The 19,626-nt window shown below is 44.6% G+C and overlaps 1 protein-coding gene across 5 annotated transcripts in view; it reads right to left on the reverse strand.

Annotated features, from left to right (window-relative positions):
• Positions 1–6,245: 6,245 nt before the first annotated feature.
• Amica1 (adhesion molecule, interacts with CXADR antigen 1) overlaps positions 6,246–19,626 on the reverse strand; it is a 38,713-nt gene continuing 25,332 nt past the window's right edge. For 4 of the 5 annotated variants that reach the window (XM_013511155.1, XM_013511158.1, XM_013511157.1 and 1 more), the window contains 6 exons: positions 18,202–18,314; positions 15,558–15,783; positions 13,277–13,400; positions 10,364–10,424; positions 9,085–9,165; positions 6,246–6,738 (listed from right to left, as the gene is read on the reverse strand). In XM_013511155.1, the coding sequence (XP_013366609.1) occupies positions 6,646–6,738; positions 9,085–9,165; positions 10,364–10,424; positions 13,277–13,400; positions 15,558–15,783; positions 18,202–18,314 (698 nt within the window). In that variant the 3' untranslated portion in view covers positions 6,246–6,645. The remainder of the gene's footprint in view (positions 6,739–9,084; positions 9,166–10,363; positions 10,425–13,276; positions 13,401–15,557; positions 15,784–18,201; positions 18,315–19,626) is intronic. The other variant, XM_013511156.1, reaches the window with a different exon arrangement.

Here is a 19,626-nt window from a genome sequence, read left to right on the forward strand (position 1 = left end):
ACTAGCAACAGGCTGTTTTCTTGTTCCTCCATAGTCATGATTACCCAGGACTCCTCGACAGAATCTGCATTTTTAACAAGACCTCCAGAGTGATTCTTCAGCATATCACAGTTTGAAAAGCACTGCCTTCCACCAGTGCTTAAAACTTTGCCCGGGACATTGAGAAGCCAGGTGGGGGTGGGTTGGAGATAGGAATGTGAAACCGGAGCGACCCTTGTCTCTTCCTTTTTTTTTTTTTTTTTTTTTTGTACCGGGAATCAAACTCAGGACCTTGCACTTGCCAGGCAGGCGCTGTGCCGCTGAGCTATATCCCCAGCCCTAACCTTTGTCTTAAATACCAGCCCTGAGCTGGGGATGTAACTCAGTAGGTGAGCATTTGCTCAGCATGTTAAATGCCGGCATCAGCCAATCTGCAGCGTACACAGCAGCCTGCTCATGGGTTACAAGGTAGGGGTTCATTTTGCTCTTCTCTCTTCTCTGCTCCATAACCTTCTCAAGCCACCAGGACAGAGGAGGTTTCTCTAATTCTTTGCCTTTGCAGTTTGTTTTTCTAGGAATGCCCTGCCTTTCTTGCCTACTGAGCAAGCTCATCGTTTTCTTAAAACTCTGCTGCAGTCATCTACTGATCTTGTTTTGTTTGATTAGTTTGTTTGTTTGTTTTTGGTCTTGTGTTTTGAGACAGGGTCTCACTGTGCAGTTCAGGCTGACTTTGAACTCACTATGTAGCCAAGGTTGTCCTTGAACTCACAGCGATCCTCCTGCCTCAGCCTCCCAAGTACTGGGATTACAGGCATAGGACACCATACCTGGCTACTCCTGATCTATTTACCTCTTCCCTCTGTGCTCCTGTGACCCCAGGTACAGGTACTCAAGCATCAGTCCAGTCATTTGTTTAACAAACTCAAAATTACTGTCTTTCATTGTCTGTGGAGGGTACATTCCCAGATATCTAGTGGATGCCTAAAACCATAGCTCATATCAAACCCTATACATAATCACTAGGCCACCACAGACAATCTGCTAACTGAGACAGCTACTAAATGACTAATGGCCAGGTAGTAGATACAGTTTGGCTATACTGGACAAAGAAATAATATTGCTTCTACCTAGGCTAAAGCAGGAAGATGCAAGACTTACTCACGCTACTCAGTTAAAAACCTATGAATTGCTTATTTCTGGAATTGCCCATTTAATAGCTTTAAACCATAGTTGACTGTGGCTAACTAAACCACAGAAAGCAAAAACCAAGGATAAGGGCGATGCTTATTCAACGGCCCTCTGTGCTAGACAGTGGGTGAGAAACTAGAGACCTAGAAATGAATGAGATACAGCTTCCTCCGGGAACTCACATTCTAGACGGTAGATAAATGTACAAACAGTGCAGCATGGTGAGTGCAATTGCATCTGCAGGGGTATGAGAAATCAGGTGCCCCTGGTATTGCTGGAGCCTCTATAGTAAGGAGCCAGACAGTATTGTCACTGTTCACACAACTGACCTTCCAACTAGACTGCTGCTCAAGAAAAAGCTTATTCTGTTTTGTTGTTGTTGTTGTTTGGGTACCAGGAATCAAACTCAACTCCATGCTTGCCAGGCGGGTACCGTGCCACTGAGCTATATCCCTGGCCCAACCTATGTCGTATCCTTATGAGTATGCTCCAGGCTGGTAGGTCCCTGAGCAGATGAGAAGGAGTGAATGTCTATATCACATCCAAGGAAAGGGCAGAAATCCCACCATCCTGACATCCAGCCAGGGTGTGAGGGAACTGACCCAGGCAGCCAGGTGCAGAGGCTCCACTCCACTCCACTCCACAAGGGGTTGTCTCAGGTGGGTCAGAGGCTGCAAGGGTCACAGAAAAGGACTAAGCAGAGTCTCTAAAGGAATTGAATGCATCTCCCTATGAAACAATCAGGACAGCAGGAGATAAGAAATCTGATCAAATCTAGAGAAGAGACACCTAGGAAGATGGGAGAACTAGTTCACTCAGATGAGACTTAAGCAGGACCTCAAAGGATGTTGTTTGGTGTAGGTAAGAAGACAGAGGCATCCCAGGTAAAAATGCACCAAGAGCAAAGATTCCAAAGCAGGACAGACAAAGGTACAGTACATGGGCAGATGGCTCCTGTTACAAAAACAGTGGGAGGTGTATGTGGGCAACAAGGTGACACCAGAACACAGAAGGCCATGCACACATAATGCAGAGCTGAGAGAGGAGCCTTTGAAAGTTCCAGGACAGGTAAATCCCCATTGCTTTCACCACCTGTGAAATGAGAAAAGTCTTTGATTTGTGAGCAAATTGAACCTCCTTGGTTTTTGGTGAAGAGATGTGAGAGCTGGGTTTTGCAGAAGTCGTCATGGATTGCCTGATCTCGCCTGAAGAAGTTAGATGATAATGTGCAAACCACCTGCAAACTTTTCTTTATGCTTAGTAATTCAGTGCCAAGATGACCATCCAGGTCCCACCAATCACTCAGAAAGAGCAAGCTAACATTTTGTCAAAGAAAACTGTCAATGTAGACCTATGAGCAATCTGACATATGTGTGTGTGTGTGTGTGTGTGTGTGTGTGTGTGTGTGTGTGTGAAGTTGCAAAGACTAGCAAAAGACCAAAGGGCTGGAAGTCTTTTAAGGAAGACTTATCTACTGCCCCCAGTGGATAGGCTGCCCATTTCTAACTCCAATCATCAAATTCTGAGGTGCTAGATCCTCCATTACTCATGGGTGACCCCAGTCACTCCCCCTTTGGGGCTGCCTTCTCTTGGCAAGGCCTGCATGCTTCTGGAAACCTTCAGACATAGGAGCCTCTGGGGTTCTAGGGACCCAAAACCCTGCAAATTCAAGTAAGAAAACCACTCACTAAAGAATCTCTGACAAGAGATTCAGGTTGCTCTGTCTCCAGCAGACTTTCTGACCTTCGGAATGTCACCTCTCAGAATACCCTAGCCCAAGCTGTTTCCTCTCTTTCTCTGGATGGGTAGAGAGGTTTAGGTATTTTGGTTAAAGGGTTTTCTGCCTATAGAAATCAAAGTTAAGGCCAGGCATGTTGGCGCATGACTGTAATCCCAGCACTAGGGAGACTGAGGCAGGAGTATCACTGGGAGTTGGATGTCAGCCTGGGCTACATGAGCAAGTTCAAGACCAGCCTCAACTACATAGTGAGACTCTGTCGCAAAAAAAAAAAAAAATTCAAAGTTAGTAAGAGATGGTGATGAATCAACAGAAGATATTGTCATCCATCCTGAATGGCACAGACTGACTGGAATTATATCAAAGATAAAAGTCCAGTTTCTAAATGGCAAGAGGTGAGAAGATAAATCAAAGTAGGGAAAACACAATCAAAGGGGTTGCAGGGCTCAGCCTAGGTACTATGCCTAAACTATATCTTTTAGTCATTTATTTATTTATTTATTTATCTGAGACAGATATTTCTACGTAGTTCAGACTTGCCTTCAACTTGCAGTGAGCCCGCTGCCTCAGCCTCCCAAGTGCAGGGATCACAGGCATATCATCCTCCTCCTCCTCCTCCTCCTCCTCCTCCTCTTCCTCCTCCTCCTTCTTCTTTTTGATGATAATAGCAAAGTTTTATTGAAGGTAGGAAAAGAAACAGGCTGCAGAACAAGATAGGCCAAGTAAAATTTGGAAAAGAAGTACATCCTACAGTGTGAGGGTGGGCCACATATAAGAAAGAATGCAGTGGCTCCAAGCTTCTTTCAGTCACTGAAAAAGAAAATCCTATGAATCTTTATTTTATATAGACATAGCCCCTGATTTAAGATGGTTTGTCTTATAATTTCTATACTTTATGATGGTGTGAAAGTGATATGCATTTGGCAGAAACTGCACTTTGAGTTTTGAATTGTTCATGTTTTCCCAGGCTAGTGATTTGTAGTAAGATTCTTTCCCACAATTCTGGGCAGGGGCAGTGAGCTGCAGCTTCCAGTCAGCCCAACAATCACAGGAATAAACAACCAGTTCTGGGCTGTGCATTTCTGTCGGTGTATTAAATGCATTTTCAACTGAACGATATTTTCAGAACAGATGTAACCCCATCCAACTTGAAGAGCATCTGTGTAGGGAAAACAGCCTCAGATAAACTAAGTAAAGTTTGAAGAACAATAATAGCTAAATTGTGGAAGCAACCCAAATGTCCATCCACAGAGGAATGAATCAAAAAATTGTGGTATTTTTATGTAATGGAATATGACTCAGCTATAAAGAAAGATAAGCTTGAGGCTTTTGTAGGTAAATGGTCACAACTAGAGACCATACTCATAAGTGAAATAAATCAGACCTGCATGTGCAAGCACCACATTGTCTCACTAGTGTAAGAACCTGAAAGAGTGAATAAAAATTAGGAAGTATGATAGACATTGTGAAACAAAAGGAAGCTGCTCAAAAGTAAAAAGCAACTGGGATGAGGGAAAGGAGAAAAGAAGGAGGGGAAAAATTATGTTTATATGTATATACAGGATAGCTAACATGGTTGTACTACTGACTTCTATCGCTTTATTGAAAGGAACAGTTAATGATTAATTCTTTCATCTATCTTGCATGTCTCTATTTGTTTTCCTGAGAAACCACTTTGAAGATATCAATATGTAATATAACAACCATTGTTAATTTCCTACCACCTTGTCTGTATTTCAGTATTTCTTGTATTATAAATGGATGTCTGTTTGTTAATATGTTTTCGTTCTTTTATTTTTAAAAGAAATGAAAAGAAAAGTCTGAAGAGCAAGAGGTAGAGCCAGGATCTGAACCAAGTCATTTGACCTTGAAGCCTGTTCCCTACAATGTTCATCTTCCTGTCGCTGAATTCCATAGCTGATCCTTTCTGGGAGACTAAGAGAAAGCAGGTCTTTCTTGTGGGCCCCTGCAGGGCTGTTTTTATTTTAGGCAAAATTAGAATCCTACAGCTGGGGTTTCTACCCTCTACTTTGATTTCATGCCTACAGATGAGAGGAAAGTTAGTGGGGAAGCAAGGTTGGGAGGGGCAAGTACCGTGTTCTTCTTCCTCCTCCTCCTCTTCCTCAGCCCCATCTGCTGAACCCAGAATGGAAGCCAGACTCTGAACCAATCAAATTTAAATTTGGGCACAGCTCTACTTCCACATCGAAGTGTCCTGTGAGGATTGTGTGGATCAGCTGTCTTACCCCAGTTTTTCTCTTAGACCCAGGACAATGGATATAAAATCACAACCTATCACCTAATTCTGTATGTGAAAGGCTATCCTCCAATGCATGCAGTATTTGAGGAACTGGAAAGGGGCCCCTTAGCCCAGGGAAAATGTTACACCATAGCCCAGGAATGAGGCCACTTCCTGTCTATGAATACATCAGCTATGAAGAATCCTTTCCCCTCCCCCTCCCATACCAACATGTGTCTCCGGTATGTCCTGGACAGGATATTCCCTCCGGTATGCATATTGACATATTCCTTATTTAGAGGTAACAGGTGTCCTACAGCTAACCAAGAACAAAAAGGGAACATTCAGGGACTCTTCTCCAGGGCTACACAAGAACAGTTGATAAAAGGGAATGCATCAGTCATACACATGTTATAAGAGGACCATGACATCTGGAAAGCTTGGGAATCAGTCAAAAATGAGCTTGAGACTAGATAAGAAATCAGAGACCCAGCAAAGTTCTCCTTTATCTGGGCCCTGAATGGCTCAGAAGAAAGGGATGCAGAGGATGAGAAAGACCTGTGGCCATTAAGGAAAGGGGACCCCAGCTGAATACAGGCTGATCCCTAGATCTAGAAGACAGAATTCAGAACCACAGGATCTTTAAGACAAACCTTATTGTCTTATGATAGTAACTAAAAAGCATAGGAAAGTCACATTTCAGACCAAAAGTTAAATCAGTGGCTGTCCACTTTGGCAACTTATGAGCACCATTTTTAAAAAAGATAGACATGGAGGCTCTCCTAGGAATTCCAAATCAGAAGGCCTCTCATGAGGCCAGCAAGGAGTCACCAGCATGACCAATACCCACCCAGAAGAAAGAAACATTGGGGTCAATCCCAGAGCTCAGACCCCACTTCCAACATGGAGCTCAGACCCCACTTCCAACATGGAGCTCAGACCCCACTTCCAACATGTTCGTCCCCTAAACATTTCCCAGGATCGAAACCAGCCCCAGCATGCTTCGTCAGTGTGCAGCTCTCCCCCAGGAATCTCAGTTCTCCCAGGAGCTCCACACTGCAAACTCTACTTGCCCCACAGCCAGGACATAAAAATGGACAATTTCCACAAACCACATTTACTTAGGGATAATTTATCAGAAGAATCATTTGGCTTGGTTTACATTTCTGTGGTTCTTCTCAGCAGCTCACCCACGAACAAGTGTCCACATGAAGGGTCTGGTCAACGGAGGGTGTAAGGCCACGCAGTGGCTCAGCCAGCTTGCCTTGGGCCACGGCCCCACTCCAAGGGGCCAAGTCCATGTGCTCCCTTTTCTCATTTGGCCTGGTCCTCCACAGCTGTCCAGTTTTCCTGCCAAGCTCCCAACCCTCCACCTTTAGTCCCTTAACTGAAGCCAATGACAGCTGGGAAGTAGGCATCTGCAGTAACTCGTACAGTGGTTCAGGACACACAGAAAACAGAGTTCCTGCCACCATAAGATGAAGAGATCTCTTCTTTCTTCTCAAAAAGCTTGATCCGTCTTGGGAATGTCCAAAACTGTCTTTTTTTCACTTACATTATTTGGATCTGACCTCAGAGAGGGTTGAGCTGGATGCTGTGAGGGAGGAGAAGAAAGACACAAAATATACTCGTAAGAAGTAGTGTAAGGGAGGAGATGTGGCTCAAAAGTAGAGCACTCACCTAACTTGCGCAAGGCTCTGGATTCAATCTCCACCACCAAAAAAAAAAAAGGAAGTTCAATAGCAATATTAGCTGCCACTCACTCTTCTCATGTGCCTGGCCCACTGAGCTGCACATGTATCACCCCGGGGAGATAGGTATGGTTATTCCCATTTTAAGGATAAGGAAGTAGAGGCTCAGAGAGGCTACCTCTAAGTTAGTACTGAGCTGCTAGGTTACAGCATCAGAATTTGGACCCAGGTCCAACTCCAAAGCCTGTGATCTTAACCACTGTGTGCACAGATTTTAGAAAGGGAACCCAGCATCATGCTGTCGCTTGGTATTCATAAAAGATTGGTTCCAGGAGCCCTGTACCTACCAACACCCATGTCACTTATATAAATGGTATAGTAGTTGCATGTAACCTGCACATTTTCCTGTATACTCGAAATCGTCTCCAGAGTACTGATAATACCTTATACAACGTGAATGCTATGAAAATAGGTATTATACTATATCATCTAGGGAATAAGGACAAGGGGAAAGAAGTCTCTACATGATCTTTTTAGACACAATATTATTCCAAATATTTTCAGTCTGTGGTCGGTTCAATCTGTAGACTCAGAAAATCTGGATATGAGGCCAAATTTTACATTTAAGTAAATTTCATAAAGTCAACAACAGTAGCAACAAAAGTTAAAGGTTCTTTACCCTCGCCCCTCCATCCACCAGAGATCAGCTCTGTAATTGAGGTCTAAAACAAGTGGCCTACAGTCCAGGATTTGTCCACAGGCTTATTTAATCTGGCACACAGTATTTTGCTTTGTTTTTTTAAAAAAGACCTTGACCAGCCCTGACGGCCTCTGAGTTTGTGGCCTAAGCCTCTCAGGGACAGAGGTGCTGTTACATCACAGCACCTGGCATAGCATGTGGGGAAGGGAGCTGTGGGGGCACTGTCACTGCAACTACTATACCACTCAAGACTTTCTGCTGACACGCTAAGCAGTAGCCACTCTGTAAGGACCAGAACGAGGCTGGAGTTTACTGGAGCATTAAGCGGCAATAACAGGGAAAGGATGTAGGGGAAAATGACTCCATCCAACAACAGCTTCAGAGCAGGACTAATGTTTCAGTTGGTGGAACGAGGCCAGGTCTCTGACCTCACTGTTCCCTGGCAGACATTTCCCTGCTGCAGTCAGCTGGGCATCATGTGTCCATCCCTCACAGCCCATCATTCCATAAGCACAGGGGTCAGCCTTCCTTCATAGCTGGGCACCTATAACTAGTGAGCACTGAGCTATTGCCAACCAACTCCTTTTGTCCCTATCCCTACTCACTGTGTGCCCAGGTTCCTTTTCTTGGTACTATACTTCCCTAGCACCCCACAGAAGTGTGAGCTAAGACAGAGCCAAAGTCAGACTCCATGCGACTCGGCCTGCGTGGCAGTTAGATTATGTGGAAGTATTAATAAGGCACTGTTACGGTTTTATGGGGCACTCTTAGATGTCCTCCCAGAACCTCATGCTGTCATAGAGTTTTTTTCAAAGGTGGCTGAATCTAGAGTATGTGATTGATTTGTAGTGCCATGCTGGGATTAAGGGTGGGTGATTGCTGGATCAGTCCACTGATTGGATTAGTACCGCCCTAATCCCAGTAGACTGGCTACAATATTAGGAACAGAAAGAGCCTTGTCACTCTTGCTGCTTTTGCTGTCTTCCACCACCATAAACTATTGCCCCTCTTCCATGTGCCGCCCTGCCTTGGAGCCAGCTGATTATGGACTGAAACCTCTACAAACTGTCAGCTAAATAAACCTTCCCCTTTTTAACTTTGGCTCTTGGGTATTTTGTCCCAGCAATGAGGAAAGTAACTAAGGCACAGAATTAAAAAGCCTATGAGTGGAAAGGAAACTTAGTTTGACCTTTTAATAGAACAAAAAACGGTCCCTTGCCATGCAAGATTTGTCCAAGGATTCTAACATTCTCTTTACTAGGCCTTTCTTGGGCTAATAAGACAAAGACCTTTCCCTGCTCCCAGTGAAGCCCAGGCTTCAACTTCTTTCTCTCTAGTGATGATTTTAATCCTCAAGACTGGTTGTGAAGGCAAGTTTGATGATACACTTCTATCCAGCAACGCTTAGTTTTTCCAACTTTCCTACCAGTGAGGGAAACCTCAGCTGGCAGCAAAGAGCCTGGCCGGATGAGCTAGCCACACCCACCAAGCCTCCCCAGCTCCTCCTGGCACAGCTGAGGGCAGAGCGGGGACCCAGAATCATCCTCACCATGATCATGTAGATGGCCTCTGATTTTGCATTTGGTTCTTCTATCATCTCCAATGCAGCTATTGCGGAGTAAACATGTTTCTAGAGGAGGAAAAAATAGTACAAAGTTCCTAAAAATTAGGCAAATTTCATATACCAAGAAAAAGTCCTCCTACTCCTATTCATTCATAGGCATTAACCACCAAAACCAGTAAGTTCAGAGGGCTGCTAAGCGCTAGAGAATTATCAGCAAAAGTGATAATTCAGTCTTCCCAAAATCAACTCAGCAGCAAAGATCACCAGCATAAAAATCAAAAGCTGAACATCTTTGTTTCCTAGGGCACTGAGTTAGCATCAGGGAACCCCTGTCCTGCTAAATTACTTCTACTCTGTGGACATTTCCTTCTAATTAGGATCATGGTGTGATAGCATTAATTAGTAGCTAATTACCATCTCTGGGAGGATTTATACAGCGGAGACAACCCCCACTGAACCTCACATCTGTGAGGTTGATGACATTTTGTGATCACAATCCTGTCACTCTTTGGGAAAGCAATATCATCCAGTGACAAAATTGGGAGCTTCTAGAGGAATGTGTATGATGTTGGGGGCAGGAATCTTACTCTTGGGGCAAAAGCAATTCGAAAGATAGAAAGGTAGTTATTCTGAAAGGAGTTTTTGTAAGTTAAGAAAAGAAAGGAAGAGATGGAGAGAAAGAGAAATTAATACATTCCCCAGTCTCTCTTTATAACACCATTACAAACAAATATGGAGGAAGAAGTCCTTCTTGGTCAGATCTTTCGAAGGAAAAGTCCCTGAATACTTCATCTCAACCATTAACCCCTCAACTGCCCAAAGCATCATCAGTCTCCCTTGTATGTGCTCAGTGCCCCATGGGTTATGAAGCACTTGCCTATCATCACTTCATTTAAAACTTGTAACAATATTGAGAGGCAAGCAGGGCAGATACCTTCATCCTTATCCTCATTTTGCAGATGAGGCTCAGGGAGGTGGCAAAGCTTTCCAAATTCAAGTCTAGCATTCTTTCCTCAGCCCACCCCGGGATCTGTTGCCCAGGACTGATCTGGCTTAGCTCACCCTGCCCCACCATACTCATCAGAGGCCCAGCTGCAGTGCTAAAGACTTCCTGAGTCCCTGCCATGATCCCGGCACTGACCTGTGAGCTGAGATACACAGAGAGTAAGCCCAGGACCCCAGGACCCCAGGGGAACAGGAAGGGTACTGTCCTGCATCTACCCAGGGTCCTCCGGGCAGGCAGCAAAAGGCAGTGCTCTCTTACCTCCAGACTAGCCTTCCTGGTGTGCTCCAGACTTTCCACAATGGCGGTAGAGCTTTCTGAACTGCAAGGCATGAAAAGCACACGGAATGAACCAGCCGGCTGTGTTTACATAAATGTGTCTACACAGGACCCACTTGGCTTTGGGAATGTCCCCGGGGAGGAAGGAACTCCTTCACTTCTAACGGAGAGCAAGAAGCTACTAGGCTGAAACACAGCTTCAACTTCTCTACTGTCACCCTAACAACTTTATGTCCATAGTAAAAGGTATAATTTTAAGTGACTGAATATAGAGGGACACTGAATTTGACTTTAGCAACCTTTTGACATTTCTGAGGACCTGGAAGGTGAGCTGAACCAACAGGGGGCAGTACACGTCCAGCAAGACTCTAGTTCCAAGGGTCCCTGGCCTCTCCCAGGCAGCGCCAAGCCCAATTATCCCAACACCCAGCCAGTGAGCGCTGGCCCCTCCCTGTAAGGCCCTTTGCCTTTGACCTCTTGACCATTTGCCGCTGCGTTTGCCACTAAATGTACTTTCTTCCTTTCTTCCCCTCTCTTTCTTTCTATCTTTCTTTCTTTCTTTCTTTCTTTCTTTCTTTCTTTCTTTCTTTCTTTCTTTCTTTCCTTCTTTCTTTCTTTCTTTCTTTCATCTTGGCCCCTAAGGCAGAGATTTTAAAAAAGGAGAAGAAGGAATGAAGGCAGGGAGAGAAGGAAGAAAATCAGCTAGAAATAATTTTTTTTTCAGTGCTAGAGAATGAACTGAGGGCCTCCATGCAGAGTTACATCCCCAGAACTTTTTATTCTTTAACCTTTAAGTAGAGTCTGGCTCAGTTGCCCAGGCTGAAGTCAAACTGAGGATGCTCCTGCTCAGCCTTCCAAACTACGTGATTGGCAGCATGCACCACCATGCCCAGCAGAAACCATATATTTTTGTCTCAAAGTAGAAATATCATATTGTAAAGCTGTATATTCTCATTGTAAAATGAATCCAAAAAATACAGAAATGTAGACAGTTGGAAGTCGAAGTTGCCCTTCACCCCCACAGGATCTACCTTTTTTATCTTAAATATTATACCACTATTAAAAATTTAGGGCTGGGGATATAGCTCAGTGGCATAAGCGCCTGCTTGGCAAGCGCAAGGTCGTGAGTTTGATCCCTGGTACCGGAGTTTGATCCCTGGTAAAAAAAAAAAAAAAAAAAAAGGTAAAAATTTAGAATTACCCTTCTGAACCTTTCTCAGCACAAGCTTAAGTAAACTCACACAAGAGAGGTTTAGCGTAGATGCTCCTAAAGTGAGCATCACATAATTTCTTTTTATAAAAATGAGATCATACTATATATTCCACACCACTACCTCTTGGGTATCATTCCAGGTCTTTCTATAAAGACTTGTGTGGTATCTCATTGAATGAAATACCTATTCATTGAGTCACAGACACTGACAATGATTCCACCTTATGATTATAGATAAATGTATTTATGTACAAATCTCAGCATGGCAGTCTGGTTATTTCTTTAAACTACTGGATGTGGAAATGCTACCCGTCGCTGGGAAGGAAACAGAAGCCCAGAAGAGGGAAAGTAAGCTGATAGTGAGACCCACACTGTGTAGCTGTGGGTTATACGTTCTTAGCATGCCTAGAACACAGGCCCTCACAGAGGCCAACCAAGTTCAGGCCAAAGCAGAGACACCTGGGGACTGGAACTGTCAACTTAGCAGGCACAAGTGCTTTCTGTAGAATCCACATTCCCCTGGGAAAAAGTCAGTGTTGCAGGGCTGACTCAGTGGTATAGTACTTGCCTAGCATGTGAGGCCCTGGGTTTGATCCCCGGTACAAAAAAAAAAGTCAGCATTGCTTAGTTTCACAGGGCCCTTTCCTACTAACATGACTTCAACAAAAGAATCCACTTGCCCTGCTGACATACTTTACCAATAGTTGGGTAAACTCAGGGACCTGTCAAAAGCCAAAGAAACTCTGACATCCATGTGGAAGAATCTGAGCACTTGGAGGTTTTCTGTTTGTTTTTTTGTTTTGATTTTTTGGAGGGTTGTTTGTTTGCTTGTTTGCTTGTTTTTTGAGAGAAGGTCTCTCTATGTAGTCCAGGCTGGCCTTGAACTCACTATGTAGCTTAGCCTGGCCTCGAACTCATGGAAATCCTTCTGCCTCAGCCTCCCAAGTGCTAGGATTACCAGCATGCACTACCATGCCCAGCACCCATCTGGGCATTTCTGAACTACTGATGAAATTAGGCCTTTTGGCCTGGCATGGCACATGCCTGTAATCCCAGTACTTGGAAAGCTAAGGCAGGAGAATAATTGTGAGTTCGAGACCAGCTTGGGCTACATAGAGGGAGCTTGTCTCCAAAAAGAAAAGGAAAGGAAAGGAAAGGAAAGGAAAGGAAAGGAAAGGAAAGGAAAGGAAAGGAAAGGAAAGGAAAGGAAAGGAAAGGAAAGGAAAGGAACTAGGCCTTTAAAAACACTGTTCAATAATAATTCATTTAGAACCATGTCCCTTGTAGAATGTAGTCCTTTAAATAAAATCACTGGCAACTCTCAATATCTGGACTTTATGCATCGTATAATGTAGCTATTTAAGTATAAGTTCTCTCAGGCAGTGAATGGTACTACCATCATTCCTGCATGAGATTTATGCTCTCAATTATGCTCCAGTTAGACCCCCCTTGTAAGTTTATATAACACCAAAGTGAATGAAGACCATGTAGGAATGGCCACATCTTTTCAGGGGTACAATGAGAAAAGGGGCAGAGCTACCTGCAGCGACATCTAATGTGATAATAAAAACGATTCCATTTTGAAATGCCCCCAGTTAGGGCCCTCTCATTCCCTTCCACTTTGAGTTAGAGGCAGTCCTGCACCCTCAAGCCTCCCAACCAAGGGGTGGGGCAGCCTGTACCTCTTGTTCCTGTGCCTTTTCTTCACAATCACTATCAAACCGGTGAGCAGCAGGAGAGTGGCACAGACAATCCCCACGATGATCACCACGTGGGTTCCTCCCAGGATCTCAGATCTAGAAGCTGCTGGAATCACCAGTGTTTGGCAAAGGGGAAAAGCAATAGGAGAGTCTCAATATTCTCGAAAAGGGCTGAGAGCCACCCCAGTTCCATGCCAGGTAGCAGCAGCCAGGTCAGCAAGCATCGGGAGAAAACCAGACTCCATCACATACTGGAATACAGGGGACACTGGATACAGGGTCCTCATCAGAGTGAGGGCCAAAATCCAACCTCTGTGCTTACCCCTAAAATGTGGATGAAAGTGGGTGAGAGAAGGGGCTAGTGCTTCTCCTGTAGGAAAGTTCCCTTTTGCGTCAACAATTGTATTTTACATTTTGGGTTACCAAATGACCTAGAAATAACAGGTATTTTAAAGGTTGCTGATTTTTCTACGGTGACTGTTTTTAAAAGAATACACGCTACAACACTCCCGATGCCAGGAGGGCCTTCAGCGTCACTTCTGCCCACATGGCTTTCTTCATTCATCTCCTCTAGTCCCTCTAAACACAGATCTCCAGCGCTCCCTCGGGGCTGGACATCACTGCCACAGCGGATGCCAACAAAGACACATGATGCGTGGTCCCGGCCTCTAAAGACAGAGACAAACATTGAAACGGGAAGCCACCGGTTGCTAGGAGTGCTGTAGCGGATGTCTCTGTGGGCTACAGGGGCGTACAGAGAAAAGGAAACCCGATTCTGTGCAGAGCAAAAGATGAGAATCTGCCACCAAAACTGTGACAGTTTAATCTGAGTCTTGAAACGTGGGGCAATATGGGGAAAGGCAGAGGGGATGTCAGGCCTGACAGGAGGGAGCACACAGGAACCGGAAATAGCTTGGTAGCTGTGACGCAAAGGCATAGGGTGATTTGGCTGGAGAGATAACGTGACCCAGTCAGGATGGAATCTGATCATGTCCAAAAGATCATCTCCAAAAGGTCACCTTTTTTCTGTGAGCAGTAGAGAAACTGCTGCAAGACTAAAGCAGTGGAATGGAAAGCTGTGACTTGTGATTAGAAAGACGGCACTATCTAAGGATGGACATGGAGGCCGCTGAGAGGTCCACAGGCTGACAGAGGAAGACAGTCGTTAACTGAGGTGATGGTGAGCAGCTGGAAGGAAAATGACTGCTGAAGTCTGTAGTAGAAATGACCGGGCTTGTTGGAAGGTGTCTGAGGAGGAGGACAGCCTGACACTAGAGCACAGGGTGTCAGACAAAAGCAGGGCAGAAGGGATCCCTACCTGCCTCAGGATGGGGGGTGGAGATAAGAATGGGGATCTGTGGGTGGGGAAGGCTCAGAAGTGAGTGAACCCCCACAATGACTATCTCTGTGAAGCAGAGTCAAGACTCCCCAGAAAGAAGCACACAGACACAATGGTTCTCTAAGAAATCCATCTACCCCACTTCCCTCTCCGGCTGCTGGGGTCCTTCATTATCAATAGAAAGTGTCGCCATAGACTAAACTCTCCGGCCTGAGGTAGTGAGGTGGGTTCCTCCCACCCCCACGATTCCCCCACCTACCCCAGCCAACCACAGCCAACTGCTGAAGGTCTGATGAGAGGCAAAGTCCACAGGCCACATCCTGACTGCTAACTGCACTCTGGTTTAATTTTAACCCCTCACTGTTAACCACTCTCCTACAACACAATGGAATCTTTATTCTCCTACATACCACTGACTGATGTTCATTGTTCGCCAGAATGCAGAACCTTAGATCAGAAAACCCCTCCATTTTGGGTTCTGGTGCCATTTTGTTTTCTGTCTGTTCCTCGCTGTCCCTCACCCACTCAGAACCATTTTCCCTTCCAGGACAGAGTACACAACAACTCCCCCCATGATGCCAAGTAAAAATGACTTTGGACCCAATGCCAACCACCTCTGAGTTTTTGTATCATTACAGCAGTAGACCATACTGGCCCTGAGTGGGGTCACAGAAGGCTGGTATTCACCAAAGAGCAACCCCCCAATCCCTCATCCAGAAGCAGCAGCAGAAGCAGGGGGAGCAAGCTAGGCAGCTGAGGAGCCAGGCTAAAGGACCCATCACTCTTAGGGTGCTGCAAACCCAATACCAGCACCCAAGGGGAATGCCTCCTGCCACTAATGCAGGAGCCCTTCTGGACTCACTGCAGGGCCAGCCCCGCTAACAGCTGCAGTCCCTCAGCCCTTCCCGACCAAATATTAGATACTTTGAGACTCCTGGATCACGTGGAGCGTGAGGCTATTCCTGAACATTAGGCTCCCCAGGTAGATACTACAGGTGTAGCGTCCTTTGTCAGACTCCTTCACTCTCTGGAGCATGATGGCACCATCGTTGTGGGCAATGTCCACCAGGGTTACACGGTTCTGGAAGCGGCCCTGTGACTGGGGGTACCTCACAGGATTGTTGAGGTTATAGAGTAGGACAGTCTCCTCCTAGAAGACAAAGGCAAAAAGCATGAGATTTCTAGGACTAGTAGGGAGGACGTATGGGGAGGAGAGGGGGTGAGAAAATCCCAGGACACACAAGACCCTGTACATGAAAACAGGAAAGGTATTGTCAGAATGAAAATGGTTGATAACACAAAGTTGTGTACACACACATGTACATGTATGTGTGTCCCTGAAGGACATCACTAAACCATGAACAATTGTTCCAGCAGAAGATATGGATTTTTTAAAACTGAGAATAAAGAGCTTTTAGCCAGCTATGGTGGCAAAGACCTATAATCCCAGCTACTTGGGAAGCTGAGGCAGGAAGATCTCAAGTTCAAGCCAGATTAGGCATCTTAGTGAGACGCTGTCTCAAAATAAAATAAAAATGTGAAAAGGGATAGGAGTACAGCTCAGTGGCAGAGCACATGCCTATACTTCTCCAGTACATATTGAAAAAAAAAAAAAAAGCAAAAGTGCACTTTTGTTTTTCATGGTATTTCCAGTTGGATTTCAAACAAGCACCCGAAACATATCTAAGCCTGAACTCCTCATTCCTCCCCTAAACCGGTTCCTTCCGTTCAGTGCTTATCTTCCAGATGCTTATGTTAAAATCTTTCTTAATTCTCTTTCTTGAGCAACTCACATCTAACTCCTCAGTAAATCCTGTCACATCTACCTTCAAACTACACCCTGAAGCCACTTCTCATTGACCCCACCATGTCACAATCCTGGCCCAAAGCAGCACCTCACCTCTCCCCTGGATCCCTCAAGGGCTTTCTCACCTGTCTCCCTGCTTACTTTTCACGGCAGTCTACTCTGAATGAGCCTTTAAAAACTTAAGCTATGTCATGGGCACACTCCTCTGCTCACAACTCCTCAGTGGCTTCTCGTACCCACTGAAAGCATGAGGTTCTACACGATCTGCCCAGGTCCTCTCTGGCCCTCTGATTTTTTTTTTTTTTACTTGTTCTTCCCTCACCAGCCCAGTCACAATGACTTCCTTGCGCTTCTTAAGTGCTGGCCTCAGGGCCTTTGTACTTGCTGCTCCCTTAGGACTGGAATACTTTCCCCCTTCCTCAGACATGCATGTGGTTCCCTCCCCTCACTTCCTTAGACCACTGCTCAGATGTCACCTTGGTAAGGTCACCCTGACCACCTACACAAAACACTGCTTTATGGTTCTCTATAGCTCTGACTACTATTTGATATAGTGTACATTTGTTTCTTCATTATTTTATTGTTTCTCCCCTCCGTCTTAATTGTAAGTCCTCCATTAGGGGCTGTGACTGTTGATCACACAGCACATACTTTAAAAATAGTTGGTAAGTGAATGAGTGCTGGAATTTTTTATGAAGGTATGTAGATTTTTTTAATACTTTAAAGAAAAGGTAATGGATATACAGACACAAACACAAATGCAGAGACCTAACCTCTGGTGTCTGCTGTGAATCATTTGATGAATGACATTTAAACGCATAATGAGAGCTGGGTGTACCCCTGTATCCCAGCACTGTGGGAGGCTGAGACAGGAAGATCACAAATTCAAACTCAGCCTGGGCAACTTGGTGACATACCAAAACTCTGTCTCAAAATTTAAAAAAAAAAAAAATTAAAAAGAGTTATGAGTGTAGCTCAGTATGAAGGCCCTAGATTCAATCCCTAGTGCAAAAAAAAGACAGAGTCTCAGTACCCTTGGGCTCACATGTAATTCCCTGTATCCCACCATGACACCATCTTCTCTGACTGACTCAAACAGTATACAGAGCTGAGTGAAAAAGATTTTTTTTTTTGCAAAAGTATGACCTGAAATACATTTTACTTCATAAGAATGAAATCTTTTATGAACTTTGCCCCTTAACTTTCATTAATAATAAATCACCTAGAACACTCTTCACAATACACATTGACCCATAAATACATTGTCTCATCATGGTTGAGAACTACCAGTCTACTAGGCTAACTTCCTGTCAACCGCTTTACAGAGTTCCCATGAAAAATTCTACCCTGATCCATCGAAATGTGATCATATTCTTAGGCCTAGCCATAGCTTTCTATCTAGGCCGGAAAAATTGTCCCCCTTATTCTCTCATGGCCGCTAGGACAAGAAGAAAGAAGAAAATGCAGCCAAGCCATGTACAAAAAAACTCCATAAGTATGATTTTATATCAGGGTCTTGACAGGCCTAAAAGTTAAGCCCTTCCCTTCCTCCTTCCCCCTCTCCATCATTCATTTTGTACCCATTAAGAAGACGGAGTCACCGCCAAGTGGTTGAGCCAGGCTGTATCTCTCAGCTCTGAAGCCCAGGCTCTTGCAAAACTATCCGCCTTGTGGTACCTGGTGACAGACCCTCCCTCTCCTGCCTCTGTCCTGCCACCAGCCAAGGGCTTCCAGGACACAGTGAGTCCCCCTCCTCATTACCTTGGCTTGCTGCCCCGAAGAGAACATCCAGTATACCTTGGTCACACGCTTCTCTTCTGTGCTCTGGAAATGACATCCCATCAGAGCTGACTCACCCTCGTGAACTACGATCTCTGGGGATAAAGCGGTAAACCAAGTTAGACCAAAGTAACACCTATAGAAGTTAAAGAATTTCTAGAAGACATAATGGCTAGCCAAAGACCTTCAAGAGCAAAAATTACCAGCACTACCTAGCCCCGCACATAACCCCTAAATAGAAGATCCAGATGATTCTGTGTGAATGACATACTCAGAGACTCTTCACGTAAACTACCATAGCATCTCCAAAGTCAAGAAATACCTCCTAGGTGCCCACAAATACCACATATGAAGTTTCTGCTGTCTTCATACTGCAGTAAACGCCACTTTATTTTCTTTTTTCCCCTTTCCAGAATTCCTCCCACGAACTCCAACCCCCACATTGAGTCTGTATTACAGAAAATACAGAAAGTTTCAAAGCCCCTGTTCTCTATTCACCAACCTTGATACCCACATCTGCATAGCATAAACAGGAAGTGGAAAGTTAGAAAACTCTCATTCTTATATTTAACCCACTGGTTCTCCTAACTGAAAGCATGAATCACGGGTAACTTCCTTCAGATTATTTTGTTCTTTTTACATGTTGTCTTAGGCCTTCTTTAAGACCTACTTCTGGCTTCAGTACAGGTCATGGGGCTTCCTGCTAATTAGGCTCAGACAATAGACAGCTTTCTCCTTGACTTCTCTTACTGTGTTAATCCTGCCCCCCTTCCCGTGTGGCTGCCTTCCCCTGCTTCTGGCTCCCCAACTCCTAGGTCTCCCTCTGCCTGCTTGTGCAAGCAGCTGCCCCCACAACATGCTTACTGCAAAAATCATTCCAAAAAGTCCCTGAAAAGAAAACAAGTACAAGGACATTTCTGATTTTTCCACAATGCCCTCCACAAATCAATCACAAAGTTAACTGAGAATGGAAAGGTAGGAGGGTGGGTATACAAAGAAACAGAGCCTAAGTCTTCAGACAGTTTCTTAAATTCAATACATAAGCCAATCTTTCATCAGAACTCTTTCCCCGGGAAAACATGAGCTTCCTGCCCAGCAATGGAAAGAACCCAAAAAATATTATGAACTCTAAAGTCAGTGGAGGGAATTATTTTAAAAGTGATGAAAATTCACTTCAATGAATATCAGTAGAGAAAGAACCTCCGAGTCCATCAGCACACAGAGAACTGAACTGTATTTTTAAATGCAATAATAATAACAGAATTCTGAATCCTTTAATGCACCAAGTACATGCTAAGCACCTTATAAGTAGTCAATTAGTCATTAATATATATATAGTATATATTTATATATGAGGGTATTACTCATATTTACAGTATATAGTTTTATTGGTGGATGATGATGTAT

Source organism: Chinchilla lanigera, unplaced genomic scaffold (genome assembly GCF_000276665.1).
Source record: "Chinchilla lanigera isolate Chin_1 unplaced genomic scaffold, ChiLan1.0 scaffold00011, whole genome shotgun sequence".
In the NCBI taxonomy this organism is placed as follows: Eukaryota; Metazoa; Chordata; class Mammalia; order Rodentia; family Chinchillidae; genus Chinchilla; species Chinchilla lanigera.